Below are 15,259 nucleotides of genomic sequence, written 5' to 3' on the forward strand. Positions count from 1 at the left end.
CTTACACACATGCTCACTCTCACTGCACTCCTACATAAACACACACACGGACACTCTCGTGTGCTCACGTGTACATACACTTCTACTCAGACGTGCCCTAACATATATACCCTCATGCAGATATGCTCACACACACTCATCAGGAGCTCTGGTGGCTGAATGGGAAGAAGCTGCACTGCAATCCCAAAGGTATGCAGTTTGAGGCCACCAGAGGCTCCAGAACAATGGCCATCTCCTCCCATGCAATTAACTGCCTCTGAAAACCCACTGGAGACTCAGGGTTGGGTCAGTTGCAGCTTGACGGTACACAGCAGCAGCAACAACAACACTCATGCAGGGGTGTGTGTGCACACATGACCACTCTCACACAATCACACTCCCACGCACACACAGGCATGCTTGCATACACTCCCATGTACTCATGCACCCGCTCACACACTCACTTTCATGTGCTGCCAGGACTTGTGCTACTCAAGAAAGGCCAGCACACGTCAGACCTCTCCACATACACTAGACTGCTGAGGCTCAGAACCTCCTTATCAGCTAGCTGAGCCTCCCAACCACATTCCTACTCCCATGCAAAGCCTGTCCCCCAGCAAGAGCAGCCAGAACCCCTGGTGCATCCAGTGCCGTGCGGCACCTCTGCACAGGTTGCCTGTGTCTGTCACACAGGTGGGCATAGCTATCTCCCACTCTCCCGTAGCTTGATTTTCAAACACATGGTCATTGTGAAAGCCAAACTTGGCCAGAATTTCTCGATGGAAATGCAGAAGTTCAAAGATGAGAGCGAGGACTATCTGGCCAGTATGTGGCACCGCCTGGCCCTCAACTCCAAGAGCATCTATGGGGAGCTGATGTGCCACCACAATGCCATCCGAGCCCTGCAGGTGAGGGACATGGGGGGCATGGAGGACAGAGGAGTTACAGGGGGACATGGGGAGTTGGTGTGCCACCACAGTGCCATCCGAGCCCTGCAGGTGAGGGACATGGGGGGCATGGAGGACAGAGGAGTTACAGGGGGACATGGGGAGTTGGTGTGCCACCACAGTGCCATCCGAGCCCTGCAGGTGGGAGAGATGGGGTGGGGGTGTAGCAGGAGATTGTGTATTAATATCCAGGGCTGCAAAAGACATGGGAGGATATGGCGGCCATGCAGGGCACATAATAGGGATACAGGGCAATGTGGAGGACATGAGGGATGCAGAGAGAATGCAGGGGAACACTGGGGATACGGGAAACATTTAGAGACCTGGGGGATGTTGGAATTTTGAGGATGTAGGGGGATGTGCCCAGTTCACTAGAACTGGGGCTGAGACTGCAAGCCCTGTACATGGGGGACCCACTGGAGGACATGTCTTTGAGCCAGTTCATAGGAGAAGAGAGGACCGTGGGGGTCACTAGGACAGTATCTGATAGGGAGGGGCAGTGGAGCATATTCATGTCCAAGTCTTGATGTCCAAACACATTCATTTTTCTTGGTCTCCTTAGAACAGAATTGCTGGTCAGATGGTAACTGTATGGTTAGACTTCTGAGGAACTGACCAGTTGTTTTCCAAGGTGGCTTCACTATTTGACATTCCCACTGACAGACACTGCACAGATCTTCTGATTTCTCCTTATCCTCTCCGACGTGTGTTATTCTGCATTGTTTTTATAGCTATCTTAGTGGACATGATGGCGTGTCCTGTCTGACCTTAGTTTCACTGCCTTGATGATTGTCGATGTCATGCAGATTTTCATGGGACACTTGGCCATCTGTCTCCTTTGGAGAATCATCTGTTCAGGGGGTTTTGCCTTTCGTTAGTTGGCCTTATTGCTGTTGGGCTGTAGGAGTATTCATTCTGGATAATATTGTCTTTTCAAATTACTTTTGCACTCTATTGATGATACAAAAGAGCTGAATTCTAGTAAGTCTGATTTCCTGACACTTGTACTGATGTGGTACCTAAGGGAACATAGTCCAGTCCAGTATTCAGGTCTTGGGTCCTAGCAGTGCTGCTTTGCCCTGAACCATGACCTCTCAAACATAGCCCAATCCTAGTAAGGACAGTGCCCCAGGAGACTCTTGCCTCTGGCCTTTTACACCAAACCACTTCCAGCAGTATCTTTTTCACCTTTCTTCCTGGGCAGGTCCTGCCCACACTGCAGCCTAGTGCCCATCCCTGGTGTCTCTATGCCCCAACTCTACCTAAGTTCTGCTTCAGACTTGTATATTCTGTGGCTAGCTTCCTCCTGAGCCCTATACCTACCCATCCACTGGAGTGTAAGTCGTAGCGATGAGGAAGAACTGAGCAAAGGGACTGGAAGAACAGAAGGCGTAGTCCCTCCATGAGACATAGTCCCTCCTTACAAAGTCTTGGAAAGCTTACTTTTTCACTGTGACCAAACAGTCCCCTCACAACTCCAGTGACAGGTGCTTGTACCACAGGCAAACCAGCTCAGGGCAGTCTATGGTCAGACAACAACCAGCTCAAGGTCACCCTACCGCCAGCCTACAGCAACCACACAACCAGCTCAGTCAGCCAACAGCCAGCCCACAGCCACCTCACAGCCAACCAACAGCTGGCACACAGCCAGCCCATACGCAGCCCACAACACTCACAGCTAACCCACAGCCAACCAACAGTCACTTCATAACCAGTCCACAGCCACCTCACAGCCTGCTCACAGGCAGCCAATAGGCATCCCACAGCTGGCCCATAGCCAGCTTGCAGGTGGCTCACAGCCAGCTCACAGCCAGTCAGCTCACAGCCCACCCTCAGCCAGTTTACAGCTGGATCACATATGCCTCACTTCAGGCTCATGGACCCCTCACAGTCAGCTCACAGCTCACAGCCGGCCCACAGGAGACTCACAGCTGGTTGATGGTCACCTCCCTGATCTACAGCCAGCTCACAGGACCTGGCTGGCTCAGGGCAGACTAGAAGCTACTTCCCTAGCATTAGTTTCTCCACAAGTTGACTTGATAAGAACCACTTCTCAGCCGCTTTCTTTCTGATTTCCCAGAAACCTGAGAGCAAGTGGCAGAAGGTGGACTACATCCTGGAACTGGCTGAGTGGCTGTACTTCAAGCAGTCCTCACGAGAAGACGTGGTCTTCCACATCAAGTGGGCCATTGAGATTCTGCTGGCCATGCAGCCCCTCCAGGACACCTCCGAACCAGGAGGTGAGCAGGGAGTCCTTGGTGTCTCTGTGGAGGATGAGATGGGCTCACTGAAGCTCTGACCCCAGTTCCCTGGCCGAGGGAGAGAGAATCTAGTGCCACATGACCTGATGTTGAAGGACAACTCCGCCAGCTTTAAGTGGTTGCAAGCCTTTCCACCTAGTCAAGCTGGGTCCCTTCCCAGGACAGAGTGTGGATGGCATGTTGTTGCATAAGGGCATCAGCACCCTCTCTCTGCTCTGACACCAGGACACAAGGTGTTCAGGCTGAGGTGGAGGCTGGGAGGGGAAGCCCACCAGGGACCCCAGTGTGGTGGTCTGGGCACAGCAAACATAGGCACTACAGGACTCCTGGGAGGACCTGCCCTCAAGGCACAACATTGGGCAGTGAACCACAGGACGCAGAGGCTGTAAGACACCCCACAGTCACTCCTATGGGGATCACCTCAAAGGGCATCCAAGAGAGGACAGCTGCCCAGGGACACCCTGGAAGCCAGAGTCCAGGCTATATGCCACCAGACACTGACCCTGCCAATGATGCTGGGGCCTAGGATGCTGTCCCGATCAGCAGGTGTGCAGTAAGCTCCAGGCACTGACCCTGCTAGTAAGAGGGCCGTGGACACTGGGCACTGTCCCTCTCAGTAGGAGGGCAGCAGGCACCAGGCACTATCGCTGCCAGTGGGAGGACAGTGGACACCAGGTAATGCAGCCCCTCCTGGACAGCCACCTGCCCGCATGCCCACAGCTGTCAGCTGTTCTCAGAGGCGCGCTCCTTTCTCCAAGCAGCTTTAGAGGCACCAGGCACTGCCTCCCCTGCAACAGAGAAGGCGGGGACAGTGCTCTTGGAGAGCATCACGGACGTGAGGCAGCTGGACATGCTGAGCCGCGCCCACGTGCTGCTGGCACTGACCTTGTCTCCAAGCTCACCCCACTACCAGGACTGCTGTCTCACCGTGTACACATTCATCAGGCGCATCTGGCAGGTGAGGTCGTCATCACGGCTGGGCACACTCTGACGCACACTGTCCTCCAGTCCTCACTCTCCCAGCCAGAGGCGGCACTGCACGGGCTGGTTGGAGCCTGTGCCAGAACAAGGTCCTTCCAAACAGACCTTCATGATGTAGTGCGCTTCCGTCCACTGCCCTGTGTTCTCTGCACAGCAGATGCCGCGTCAGCCCCCAGCCCTCCAGTTCTCACCAATTGCGGGGGGTGGGGTCTCTGAGGCCCTCTCCAAGTTAGAATAACTAACTTCTCTCACATTCTTACTCTCTCTCTTTTGCTCTGTCTCATTTCTCTTTTCTTCAGATTTCATTAACAACAGCAGGAAACTCAATTTCAGAGAGTAAAGTTATAGCAGAAGCTAGTTCACTTTTGGTAATACCAAAAAAAGGGAAGGAGAAGGAGAAAGCCAAGGAGAAGGAGAAAGCCAAGGCCAAGGCCAAGGACAGCAAGCAGGTACTCGGTGGTGGTGGGCGTGACGCCCAGTCCTCATGACAGCTGTCGCATGGCCTGCCATAGGAGTGTCATCAGGGGTGCAGGGTTGGGGCATAGGTGTCTTGCTGTCTGGATTCAGTCCCAGCATGTCAGAAGGAGGAGCTGTGAGGGGCCGAGGAACGTGGTCACGCAGCCTCAGGCCGAGCCGTGACCCCACGTGTGCTGACACTGGCGATGTCTTCAGCAGGGAAGGCTGTGGGAGCCTATGTGCACACACCTCCACCCTGGGGTCATGCAGGTCCACACCCTGACTGCAGCCTGGGGGAGCCACTTCCACCCCTGCTTCAGAACCAATGTGCTTGGGCTCTGATGGGTCACCTGCCCCTCGTTCACTCATTGGTGGAAGAGTGTGTGAGCCAAGAGGTGGTAGGGCCTGGCCCCCGGGGTGCCTGCCTGCTCTGAACTGGGTCAGCCAAGTAGACTAGATGTCCAGCATTTGCGCTAGGAACAGTGGTGTCCAGGGCATCAGAAGTTAAGTCAAACATGGCCACCTCAATCCACCAATCCAGAAAGTGGACCGGCACATGGACTCATGCTTCAGGGAAGCATGAACCCCACAACACCGTGAATGACCGTGTCCTCCCCGGACTCAGGCCGGCCACGTGGCCTGATCCTGAATAGCTGCCCAGTGAACATGTACCTTCCAACCCTCAGCCTTTGCCTTCACAGTTTCAGACACCTGTTCTCAACAGACTGGATGATCTGCCCACAACCACAGAGGAGTGGGCTTCCTATTCCTGCCCTGAAGAGGTCATTGACATGTTTAAACAGGATCAGAGCAGCCTCACTGTCAACGCGTCCACCATGCAGAAGCCTGTAAGTGGCCCTGTGCTGCCGCACCATGCCTGGGGACTGCCTCCAGCGTGGCCTGTGGAAGGGACACCTGTGTCACCACCTGGGCCCCCAGGCCCCCTCAGCCCTCCTCTCTCCCTCTCCGTCTCTGACCCTCCCCGTGTTTGCCTGTGTCTCAGTTTTCTGTGGCACATATCACAGCACTCACACACCCCAGTGTCTGGAGTACAAGCCCAGCTGTCAGACCGGTGGATCACATCCAGAGTGCTGGATCCAATGGCCACCCTGAGTCCACTATGCCTGAGTCAGTTCCACTCATAGAAACCCTATGGGACAGAGTAGAATGGCCCCTGAAGGCTCCCAGCTCGGTGGCTCGTCCAAGCAGCGTGCTCCTCCCTCCTACTGCATGGCTAATGGGTTCAAACACTCCCAGCTGAATGCACAACCACTGACCCACCAGGGCAGACCGCAGCTCCTGCAGCACATGCACCCTTAACAAGAGACCGGTTACTGGTGTTGACTTGATTCCACTTGGAACATCCCTGTGTTTCCATAGATTTTCTTGGCAAATCACCAGACTTTTCTTCCCCTGGGTGAGTTCAAACTGTTAACGTCAGGTGCCATCAAGTTGACCCTGACCTTAACCATGAGCAACATATCTGAACCTTGCCCTGGCCTGTGCCGTCCTCATCTCTGTCATGCCCAAGCCCATTGTGGTGGTCACTCTCCGTCACCTCATGGGAGGGTCATCCTCTCTGTCTCTGATTCTACCGCTCCCAGCATGAGGTCTCTGTCTAAGGACTGGGCCCTGCCAACAACATGCCCAAAGTGAGAGGAAATTTCACATCCTGGTCTCTAAAGAAAGAGCGTCATGGTTGCCCTTCTTCACGGCCGATCTGTTGGTTCTTCCGGCACTCTGTGGTATATGTGCTCCCCACGGGTACTGCCAGCTGCCATTCCCACATCGTGTTTCTCCACACCTGTACCAAACTAGTGCTGTTAAGCATCTTGGTTTTGACTGTTTTGATGGGTGTGTAGCAGGATCATTGTGGAGTAAGACTATTGTCATAAACTTGGACGTGGTTCCAGACCCTCGCTGGCTGTTGGACACCCTCCTCTGCAGTGTCCGGTCAAATCCATCGCCCAGATTATAGTAAGCTTTCCTTCTTCTCTTTACTGATGGGAAGAGAGTCTTTCTATCTTCTGACAAGTTGTGTAGTAACAATTGTCTAAATGAAGGACCATTGGGCCATCTTCCACTTTGCAGTGTGTCCTTCTGTTCTTTGAGTAGGGTCTTTTAATGTGGACAGATTCTTAATTATAATACAATTATTAGTATTTTCCCTCATGATTTGGTATTTGTGTGTGTATCCCATTTTTAAAAGAAAGGTCATGAAGATAGTCTTTTTTTAAATTTTTTTTTTATTTAGGTCAGTCTTTATTTGAGACTAGTGAAATTTGCTACATTTAGTTTGCAACTTGAAGGCAGAAAAGGTTTCCCAAGCTACACAGAAGTAGTAGTTGTTTTTATTAATTGTTGCCAAGTTAACTTTGAGTCATGGAAACTTTCTGTACAACAGAACAAAACGTGGACCAATCCTGCACCATCTATGTTATATCTTGGTAGGTCTCAGTTCATTGCTGCATATCTTCCAACCTCAGGGGCTCATCTTCCAGTGCTCTATTGAAAAATCTTCTGTTGTGATCCATAGGTTTACAATGGCTAATTTTTTAAAGTAAAGTAGATAGTATAGATTTCTTTCTAGTCCAGCTTAGTCTAGAAGCTCTGCAGAAATCTGTCCATCCTAAGTGACCCTGCTAGTATTTTAAATACCAGTGATATGATCTCTAACATCTCAGCAGCATGCTCGGAGCCATAGGACCATAAATTGGCAAATAAGTGGTGGAAAGATCGTATAAATGCTTTACTACATAATATACTCTTATATTTAATCTTTGGTGTGTCCAAGCCACACAGAAGAGAAAAAGAATCGACAGATCTGCCATCCAATGAGAACAGTCATTCTTTAGCTAACAAACTTGATGGGCAACGTGGTAGGCTCCAAAGTGAGACCATCTCTACTTCAGCAACTTTGACTCATTCATGGTCTTGTACGATCATTTAAATGTGGGAATTATTGGTAAACTCTTCAATATTTTACCAAAGAGTTTTCATCTATAACTCTCTAGGATACTCCAACCAAGCCAGACAATGAAGCCAGGAACTGGGAAAGAAATAGAAGTCTTAAAGGAGCTGAAGATTAATTACAGCAGCAAGAATAACGTGCAGAAATCAATATCTATTTGTGATAGCTATGAAAGTGTTCATATCAGCTATCTTGTCTTCTTGTTTCTGTGTGAAAATTATCAGGATATGTAGACATCAGTAAACACTGAAGATAGTCTTATATAAAGGTTTCTCTTTCAGATTTAAATGTACATTCTACCTAAAATTAATGTGTGTGTGTGTGTGTGTGTGTGTGTGTGTGTGTGCGCGCGCGCGCGCGCATGCGCGCGCTGTGAGGTGAGGTTCAGGCTCTGTTATTCTGTAAGGAGACCCCATTGTCCACCATGTAATAAATATCCCCGCAGCCCACTTGTTCACAGCGCCCCATTCATCACAGGTGGAGATTTTCTGAATCCTTTCTCACCAGTTGTCTGCCTGGCTGCTGTCTCCCTGTCTTACTACTGCAGCTTTGTGGCCTTGAGCATGATAGAGAAATCCTCCCACATTGCTCCCCCAGACGGCTTTGGCTGTTCTTTGCCGCTGCTGTGGGCTTGCGTGGACACCTTGTGTTGGTGCACTTCACAGATAGTGCGCCTTTACAGGTGGAAGGTTTCTGGCAGCTCTGCTGCCTGTGGGCACTCTTGCCCACAGCACATGCTCCTGCCGTGTTCTGTGGCCAGTGGGGTGTTCCCATGATGCTCCCATCATCCTCCTGTGCATTCAGTTGGGCTACAGTCATGACCATGATTTCCTATTTACAGGGAGATTTTTTAAAAAATAAAATGGTTTTATTGTGATATTTGATCTATTACAGTGATCTGTAACCAAACCCACAAGATCACTAATGTGTTGCTTATATATTTTACAAAGCTTGTCAAGTTCTTTTAAAACCGCACACAATAAACTCCCCAACCCAGGAGAAGACATCTTCACAGGATCGAGTCTCCCGTCTGCCATGTGTGCATCTCTCCATTGCTTTAAGCCTTCTTTGGTCTCTCTTAGCAACGTTTCCGTGAACACGGTTGAGTCTCCTGCATGCCTGTGCCTGGGCTGTACTTAGCACTGAGGAGGACAGAATTCTTCACGGATAAACCCTACCAGCTAGCAGACTATCATGCCTGCCCATTCTCTGACATGACGTGTTTGTGGTACATTTGCAGACACATACTTTGTATTACTTGGACCACCTGGTCAGGGCCCTGAAGGAGTTGTTCCTTTACGAGCTCGTGGTCCCAGTTCTCCAGATGGGCGTGGTCATCGCAAAGGCCGTGGTGAACAGCCAGAGCCTGGCAGACCTCTACCACCTCAGGTCAGTGTACCCCTAGGTCGCAGGAGGGTGGCGGGAGCCAAGTCCCCTCACAGTGAAGTGCACAGCCTTTACGGGTCAGCAGTGTTGTTGACAGTATGTGTGAATTTAAAGTGTCTAAAAAATGATAATATCAATCATATTGAAATACCTGAATATTTTAAAAAGTCTTTACCTTTTCTCATGAACTCTGTTACTTACGGTGTTTATTAAGAGAAGACCCTTGTCTTTAGGAAATGCATACTGAGGTGTTGAGTGAAAGCATATGTGCTACTTCAACTCATAAATCACTTGAGAAATGTGTGTGTGTGCACGTGCGTGTGGAGGAACATAAGATAGTGTGTGTGCATGTACGCGCATACGAGTAGATGAGCAGAAGATTGTGTACGTGTGTACACGAGTGGAAGAGCAGATGTGGGGCGTGCGTGCACACGTGTGAGGAGCAGAAAAGTGTATGTGTGCGCGCACACTCATGTAGAGGAGCAGAAGATTGTATGTATGGGGGAGCGGGAGATACTGTGTGTGTGTGTCCGCGTGCACTCGTGTGGGAGAGTGGAAGATGGTGTGTGCACATGTGTGAGGGAGCAGAAGATAGTGTGTTCTCATGGATGTGTGCACACGTGGGAAAGGGGAGGTTATTTGTGTTTGTGCACATATGTGAGAGAAGGAAGATACCATGTGTGTGCATGTGCCCACATGTACATGTAGGGGAAGAGCATGCGCGGGCACGTGCTCATGATGTGTGCCTGTGCGTATGTGGGGAGAGTGTGTAAATGCGTGTGTGTACATGTGGGGGGAGGGGTGGGTGTGCACTCACACGGCAGAGGAAGAGTGCACACATGTGCACCTGTGTGAGCAGGAAGATTCTTTGTATGCACACACAACACGTGTGGAAAGAGGAGGAAGAGGGCGTGAATCAAATGCGGTGCAGCCTTGAAAACGAGAGGACTGAGTGAAGTATTTGAGAATTGTGGGTGATCTTAGTGCACCTTACAGTTACCCCAGATTGCTTCAGAATAAAGCTGTTTTAAAAGCATCAGAGCAGAGCTGCTTTGCCCTGCTGAGATGTGGGTGCCCAGCCGCTGCTGTGTCTGCTACTCCCTCTGCTGGTGACTCAGATGAATTAAATCAATACATGAGTCAACACTAGAGTTTTCTGCCTGAAATTTGTTCGGGCTGTTTGTTGTGGGCTTTTCCCCAGTGATTTTGGAAATGTAGCCCAGTGGTATCTGTTTGTGCTGTTTACTGGTTATCACACTGAGCCATTCTCGCCCTCCTTGCTGGCCATTCTCAGCTCGAGCCCAGCTTGACCACCCCTCATCTCTCCTGCAGACTCTTCCACGTGTGCTCCGAGCTGGAGCTGCGAGACGCAGGCACATTCCACGAGGAGGTGGTCGGGCAGACGTACATCAATGAGACGGAGCAGGCGAGGTGTGTCCTGAGCAGCCTCTCTGGTCTGGCTTCTCCACTCGGCCCAGCAGAGGCACTTCTTGCAGATGGACTAGGGCAGGGAACATGCTGAGCTAGGGACCAGCATCCCCCGAAGTAAACAAGTTCACTACCCATGGGCTCTCTCCAGCATTGACCACCTGCTCCAAGCAGAGGGGGGGAGAGGAAGGAAGGAGCATTGTTCAGAACGGGAAGCTGGGGCCAGGCTGTGTTCTTTGCCACATAGACCCCCGCTGCAAGGTGTGTGTCAGCTATGGGAGCATCCGTGGAGCGGGAGTCTGGGAGCCGTGGCATACTGAGACAGGGGGCACTGGGGTCATGGAACAGGGTCCTGGGGCAGTGGGACAGGGTGCTGGGGCAGTGGGACAGCATCCTGGGGTCATGGAACAGGGTCCTGGGGCAGTGGGACAGGGTGCTGGGGCAATGAGACAGGTCCTGGGGCAGTGGGACAAGGTGCTGGGGCAGTGGAATAGGGTCCTGGGGCAGGGGGACAGGGTCCTGGGGCAGGGGGACAAAGTGCTGGGGCAGGGTGCTGGGGAGCTACAGTTCTCAGAAGAGTCTCAACACGAAACCTGAACCCAGTGTTATGAGCCCAGTGTGAGCTGGGATGAGTCTCAGTGGAGGGGACTGTCAACCCCTGTAAAACACTCCAGGTCCCAGACTGAATGTGGGATGAAGCCCGGCTCAGGTCTGAGCAGGCCGTAGCAGGAGCTCAGCGGTCAGCAGCCCGCACAGGGTGGGAAGGGCCCTGTGCGGACCATCACAGCCAGGAAAAGTGCCTGGTAGAGCCAGTGTCCTGAGGCTGGGGTACGGCCAGAGGGTGGTAGCAGGTGGGCCAGCCGGCTTGGTGGTCAGGAGGCAGGTGGGCAGAGGGTGAGCCATCATGTTGTTCACTTCTGTATCAGCTGCAGGAAGGAGATCGCTTTGAAGAAAGAGAAGAACAAGGAACCCACGCTGGACGACAGCGGGCACATGCTGCCCGAACCCACCCCACTGACCACAACGACCCTGCCCACCCCACCCAGGCCAGTGAAACCCCTCATCGCCAAAGACAAGGTGAGTGGGTGGTTCAGGAAAGCAAGGTCACCTCCAGGCTTGAGGCACCACGTGGGCTCTCCTCTCCTGACTTCCCGGGGGAGACACCACCTTTCTCTCACAGAGCAGCTGAAGGACTCTAACTGCTCACCTCTCAGTTAGCATCCAGACCTATCACACTGCACACACAGGACCCCTTGGGTGGTGGGAGTCCCAGAAGTGTGTTTTGTGTGTCCCCAGAGGCCCCGGACATCTTCAGGACTCAAGGTCTACAGGTACATGTACCCTGGGGTGGTGATCAGGGTCCACGAGAAGCAGTCCAGAGAAAGGACAGACGAGTAGGGGCCTGGGCAGAGCCAGCCCCCAGCCAGAGGGCAGCTGGCAGCCTTCACATCTGTAGGGTCGCAGCACGTCGGTTCCCTCTTCTGACTGCCAGTGGTCCAGCACCCATTCCTGCCAGCACCGCTCTACAGCACAGGACCACTGTCCCCTCTGAGGCTGGGGTCTGAGAGCAGGCCAATGCTGCACAAGGCTAGTGGGAAGTGGGGGCGGTGGAGGTTGTTCCTGAGGCCTCGGGGAGTAGTCACAGCCCAGGAGCACCAAGTGGCAAGGCTGTGGGATTCTGTCCCCAGCCAGACGGCTGCTGACAGGTGTGCAGGCAAGGCTCAGGTTTCCAGCTCAGCAGAAGTAGCTGGCCAGGCATGCAGGAGACCAGGTCAAGGTTGAAATGGTGGGCGAGAAGATGTTGGAGTTTGGGGCAAGCCTCAGGCTCTGGGGCAGAGGTGACCACGTGTGAGGACGTGGGCCCCAGCTGCCAGAGACAGCCCTGAAAAGGCAGCTTGGCACCCGTCCCAGAGACCAGCCCTGGGCCTGCATGTCTACAGGTTCTGAAGGTGGACGGAGAGACTGAGAAGGGCCTGGACGGCACGTCCTTCCCCCTCCTATGGACGCTCAAGGCGGAAGTGCTCCTGGAGATGGAGCTGCACCAGCCGGCCAGGCTGCTCCTGGCTGAGGCGTGCCAGGCCTTCCAGGTGAGGCTTCCTCATCCCACCCCTCCCCTCCTGGTCAGACGCCAGCCTGACCACAGACCCCCAGGTCCTGTCTGTTGTGACTAGGTACTGCCCTGCCCCTGCCCTGTGTTGGGCAGGAGCCTCTCACAGAAGCCCTGGGGGAGGGTCAGGGGCTGCAGACTCCTGGAGGCCTCTATGACCACTCCAGGACCAAGGCTCCAGATGAGAGAGTGCCAGCTAGGTCATGTGCCACATTTCATACAGGACCCCTCTGACCCCTAACTGGCTGTGGGGCAAAGGGCATGGGCAGAATAGGGTTTGGAGACTCCTGTGTGAGACAAGGCAGTGGGGCTGGTGACAGACGCTCATGCTGGCCTCCGACTTTCCTGATGTGAAGTATCCATTGTGAGCAGTATGTTCACACATGTGGCTGTCTGGGCGTGCATGCATAGGTGTGTACATGTGTGTGGTCATGTGTGGATATATATCTATATACATGTATGAGTGAGATGTGTGCATGTGTATGTCATATTATGTAGATGTATGTGTGGTTTAGTGTGGATATCTGTTATGTGTGTAAATGTGTATTAGTGTGACTATCTGTGTGCATGTGTATGTATATGGTGTGCATGTATACATCTCTGACTGGTTGTATATGTGTGATCTGTGTGTACATGTGTGTGTCATATATGCGTGGAAGTGTGAATATGCAGGCGTTGTGTGAGAGCATATCTATGTAAATGCCCATGTGTGCACATGTGTTGTGTGTGATATACATGTGTCACTGCACATACAGGTGCTCACACATACGTGTTATGTGCATTCATGTGTCTGAGTGTGTGTGTGGACATATGTGTGGCATGTGCACAGTGCATATGTGCTCATGTGTTTGCATGTTTGTATACAGTGTGCAGAGGGTTTACCTACATATTCCATGTGAAGACATATATGTGCACACACGTGTACATGTTTGACCATGGTTGTGCACACGTGTCCTGTGTGCTGACCTGTGCCTGTGTGTTGTACATGTGTGGTCATGGATGGATACACAGACACATTTGGGGGGGGTGTATGGGAGCCTTCCTCTCTATCTTTGTAGGACCTGGATGACCCATGTTCAGAAGCAAAATGTTTGCACCTTCTTGCTGAGTTGGCAAACAAGGAGAAGAACTACGGGCAGGCTGAGAGAATGATCGAGCGGGCCCAACACCTGGGTGGGGGTGAGGAGTTCTGGTACCGCTCCACCCTGACGCTGGCCGAGATGATCCTAGCCTCAGAGAACCAGGAGAGACACATGCTGGTGAGGACACCCGGGGAAGGAGCGACGGAGGGGTGCGCCCACATCTGGGGGAGGGGCGAGGGAGGGGCACACCCTACCCCACTGGGTGGGAGCTGGAGGGCCACCTCCTGCTCCTTGGGAGCCAGGGCTATGGAGCGAGATGCCAACAGGCATCCTTACACCAGCATCCTCTGCAGGTGTGTCAGCAGTTCCAGAAGCTCATTGAGGTCTTCACCACTCTCCAGAAGGAGCGTCCCAACAGGGCTTCGCTGCTAGAGTTTATGACCACTGACCTGGAGGCCAGGTGACTTCTGTGGGGACACTGTCAGCTATTTGGAAAGCCTTGGTTCACTTAATCTGTATGCTAGGGTCTAAGCCATGTTTCAGAGGTGCCCACTCCGCAGCTCTGAAAAACCCTGAAGGCCTGTCTCCACTGGTCTGAGGCAGGAGTCAGCTGGCCATTCCCTCCCTGGAGTCAGGCAGGCCTGCAGGCAGGCAGGCTCACAGGCTCAGCTCTAGGATTGTCCTGGATGCCCTGGCTTCTTGCCATCAGGCACAAAGTGTTGTCGTCTGGATATTTTGAAGCGTCAGGATAGAGAGGATTCTTGTTGACTGTTCCCCATTGCTCATGCTGTTTCATCAAGTGATCAGTGTTTCTCTGGGATCCCCGGGGTCACCTTCAAGTTCATCTATTAATGTCACACTGATTGGGACCCTCACCCTCTCATCCTACCTGTTGTGTAAGGGCAGTTAGGACCCCGTCTTCCTGACGACACCCCTCTCTTGGTTCTGTGGACACTGGTCACTGCTAGATCAGAGTGTGTGAGTGTCCTAAGCTACTATTCCTAGAGGATTGAAGCTACGAGATGAAATTTTCACACATATAAACACACAGAATGAAACAGGCTCAGAAATCTTCATTTCAAGGAGAGGGTTCACATGAGGCAGAGGCGGGGGAGGCCGGGGAGGTGAGTCCAGGTCATCAGCAGGCAGGGCCTCAGACACTGGAGGCTGCTGGCTGTAGAGATGGGCACGTCTAGGACATTGTTGGCCGAATCACAGGCCGCTGTCCTTGATGAGCTTGTGACAGGCCATGGTTGAGATCAGGAGACAGTGAGCCAGATGGCCATCACGGACAAGATTCCTGGCTTTGCTGGAGAGTCCAAACCTAAACGCAGTGGAGCCCACACCTCCGGGGCTTCCCCTCCGTCAGACGTGGCTGCTTTGTCTTTGCAGAACCTCCGTTAACCCTGCCTCACCAGCATCACACGGTTACAGCCTTGGTGGGATTTATAGCCCATAGGAGAACTCATTCTGTAAGGATCGTGGTGACCCCGACCACAGGGGAGGGGAGTGAGGCAGCACGTGCGACAGGTGCAGGCATGGGGTGGCTGCTGAGGCACGTACACACGTGTCAGAGGAGCCGCTGAGCCCCTCTCTCTGGCAGGACACCCCCTCAGAGCCCCTGTCTCTGGCAGGACACCCCCTCAGAGCCCCTGTCTCTG

General features: G+C 52.7%; 1 protein-coding gene across 1 annotated transcript in view; it reads left to right on the top strand.

The window, feature by feature from the left end:
• Positions 1-15,259, top strand: part of TTC40 (tetratricopeptide repeat domain 40) — an 86,159-nt gene that overhangs the window by 41,196 nt on the left and 29,704 nt on the right. The window contains exons 28-38 of the mRNA XM_006880119.1: positions 704-887; positions 3,007-3,166; positions 3,925-4,145; positions 4,468-4,617; positions 5,278-5,472; positions 8,836-8,984; positions 10,314-10,412; positions 11,336-11,486; positions 12,350-12,496; positions 13,575-13,775; positions 13,952-14,058. Of these exons, the coding sequence (XP_006880181.1) occupies positions 704-887; positions 3,007-3,166; positions 3,925-4,145; positions 4,468-4,617; positions 5,278-5,472; positions 8,836-8,984; positions 10,314-10,412; positions 11,336-11,486; positions 12,350-12,496; positions 13,575-13,775; positions 13,952-14,058 (1,764 nt within the window). The remainder of the gene's footprint in view (positions 1-703; positions 888-3,006; positions 3,167-3,924; positions 4,146-4,467; positions 4,618-5,277; positions 5,473-8,835; positions 8,985-10,313; positions 10,413-11,335; positions 11,487-12,349; positions 12,497-13,574; positions 13,776-13,951; positions 14,059-15,259) is intronic.

Source organism: Elephantulus edwardii, unplaced genomic scaffold (genome assembly GCF_000299155.1).
Source record: "Elephantulus edwardii isolate Elephantulus edwardi_28Jun2011 unplaced genomic scaffold, EleEdw1.0 scaffold00006, whole genome shotgun sequence".
Classification (NCBI taxonomy): Eukaryota; Metazoa; Chordata; class Mammalia; order Macroscelidea; family Macroscelididae; genus Elephantulus; species Elephantulus edwardii.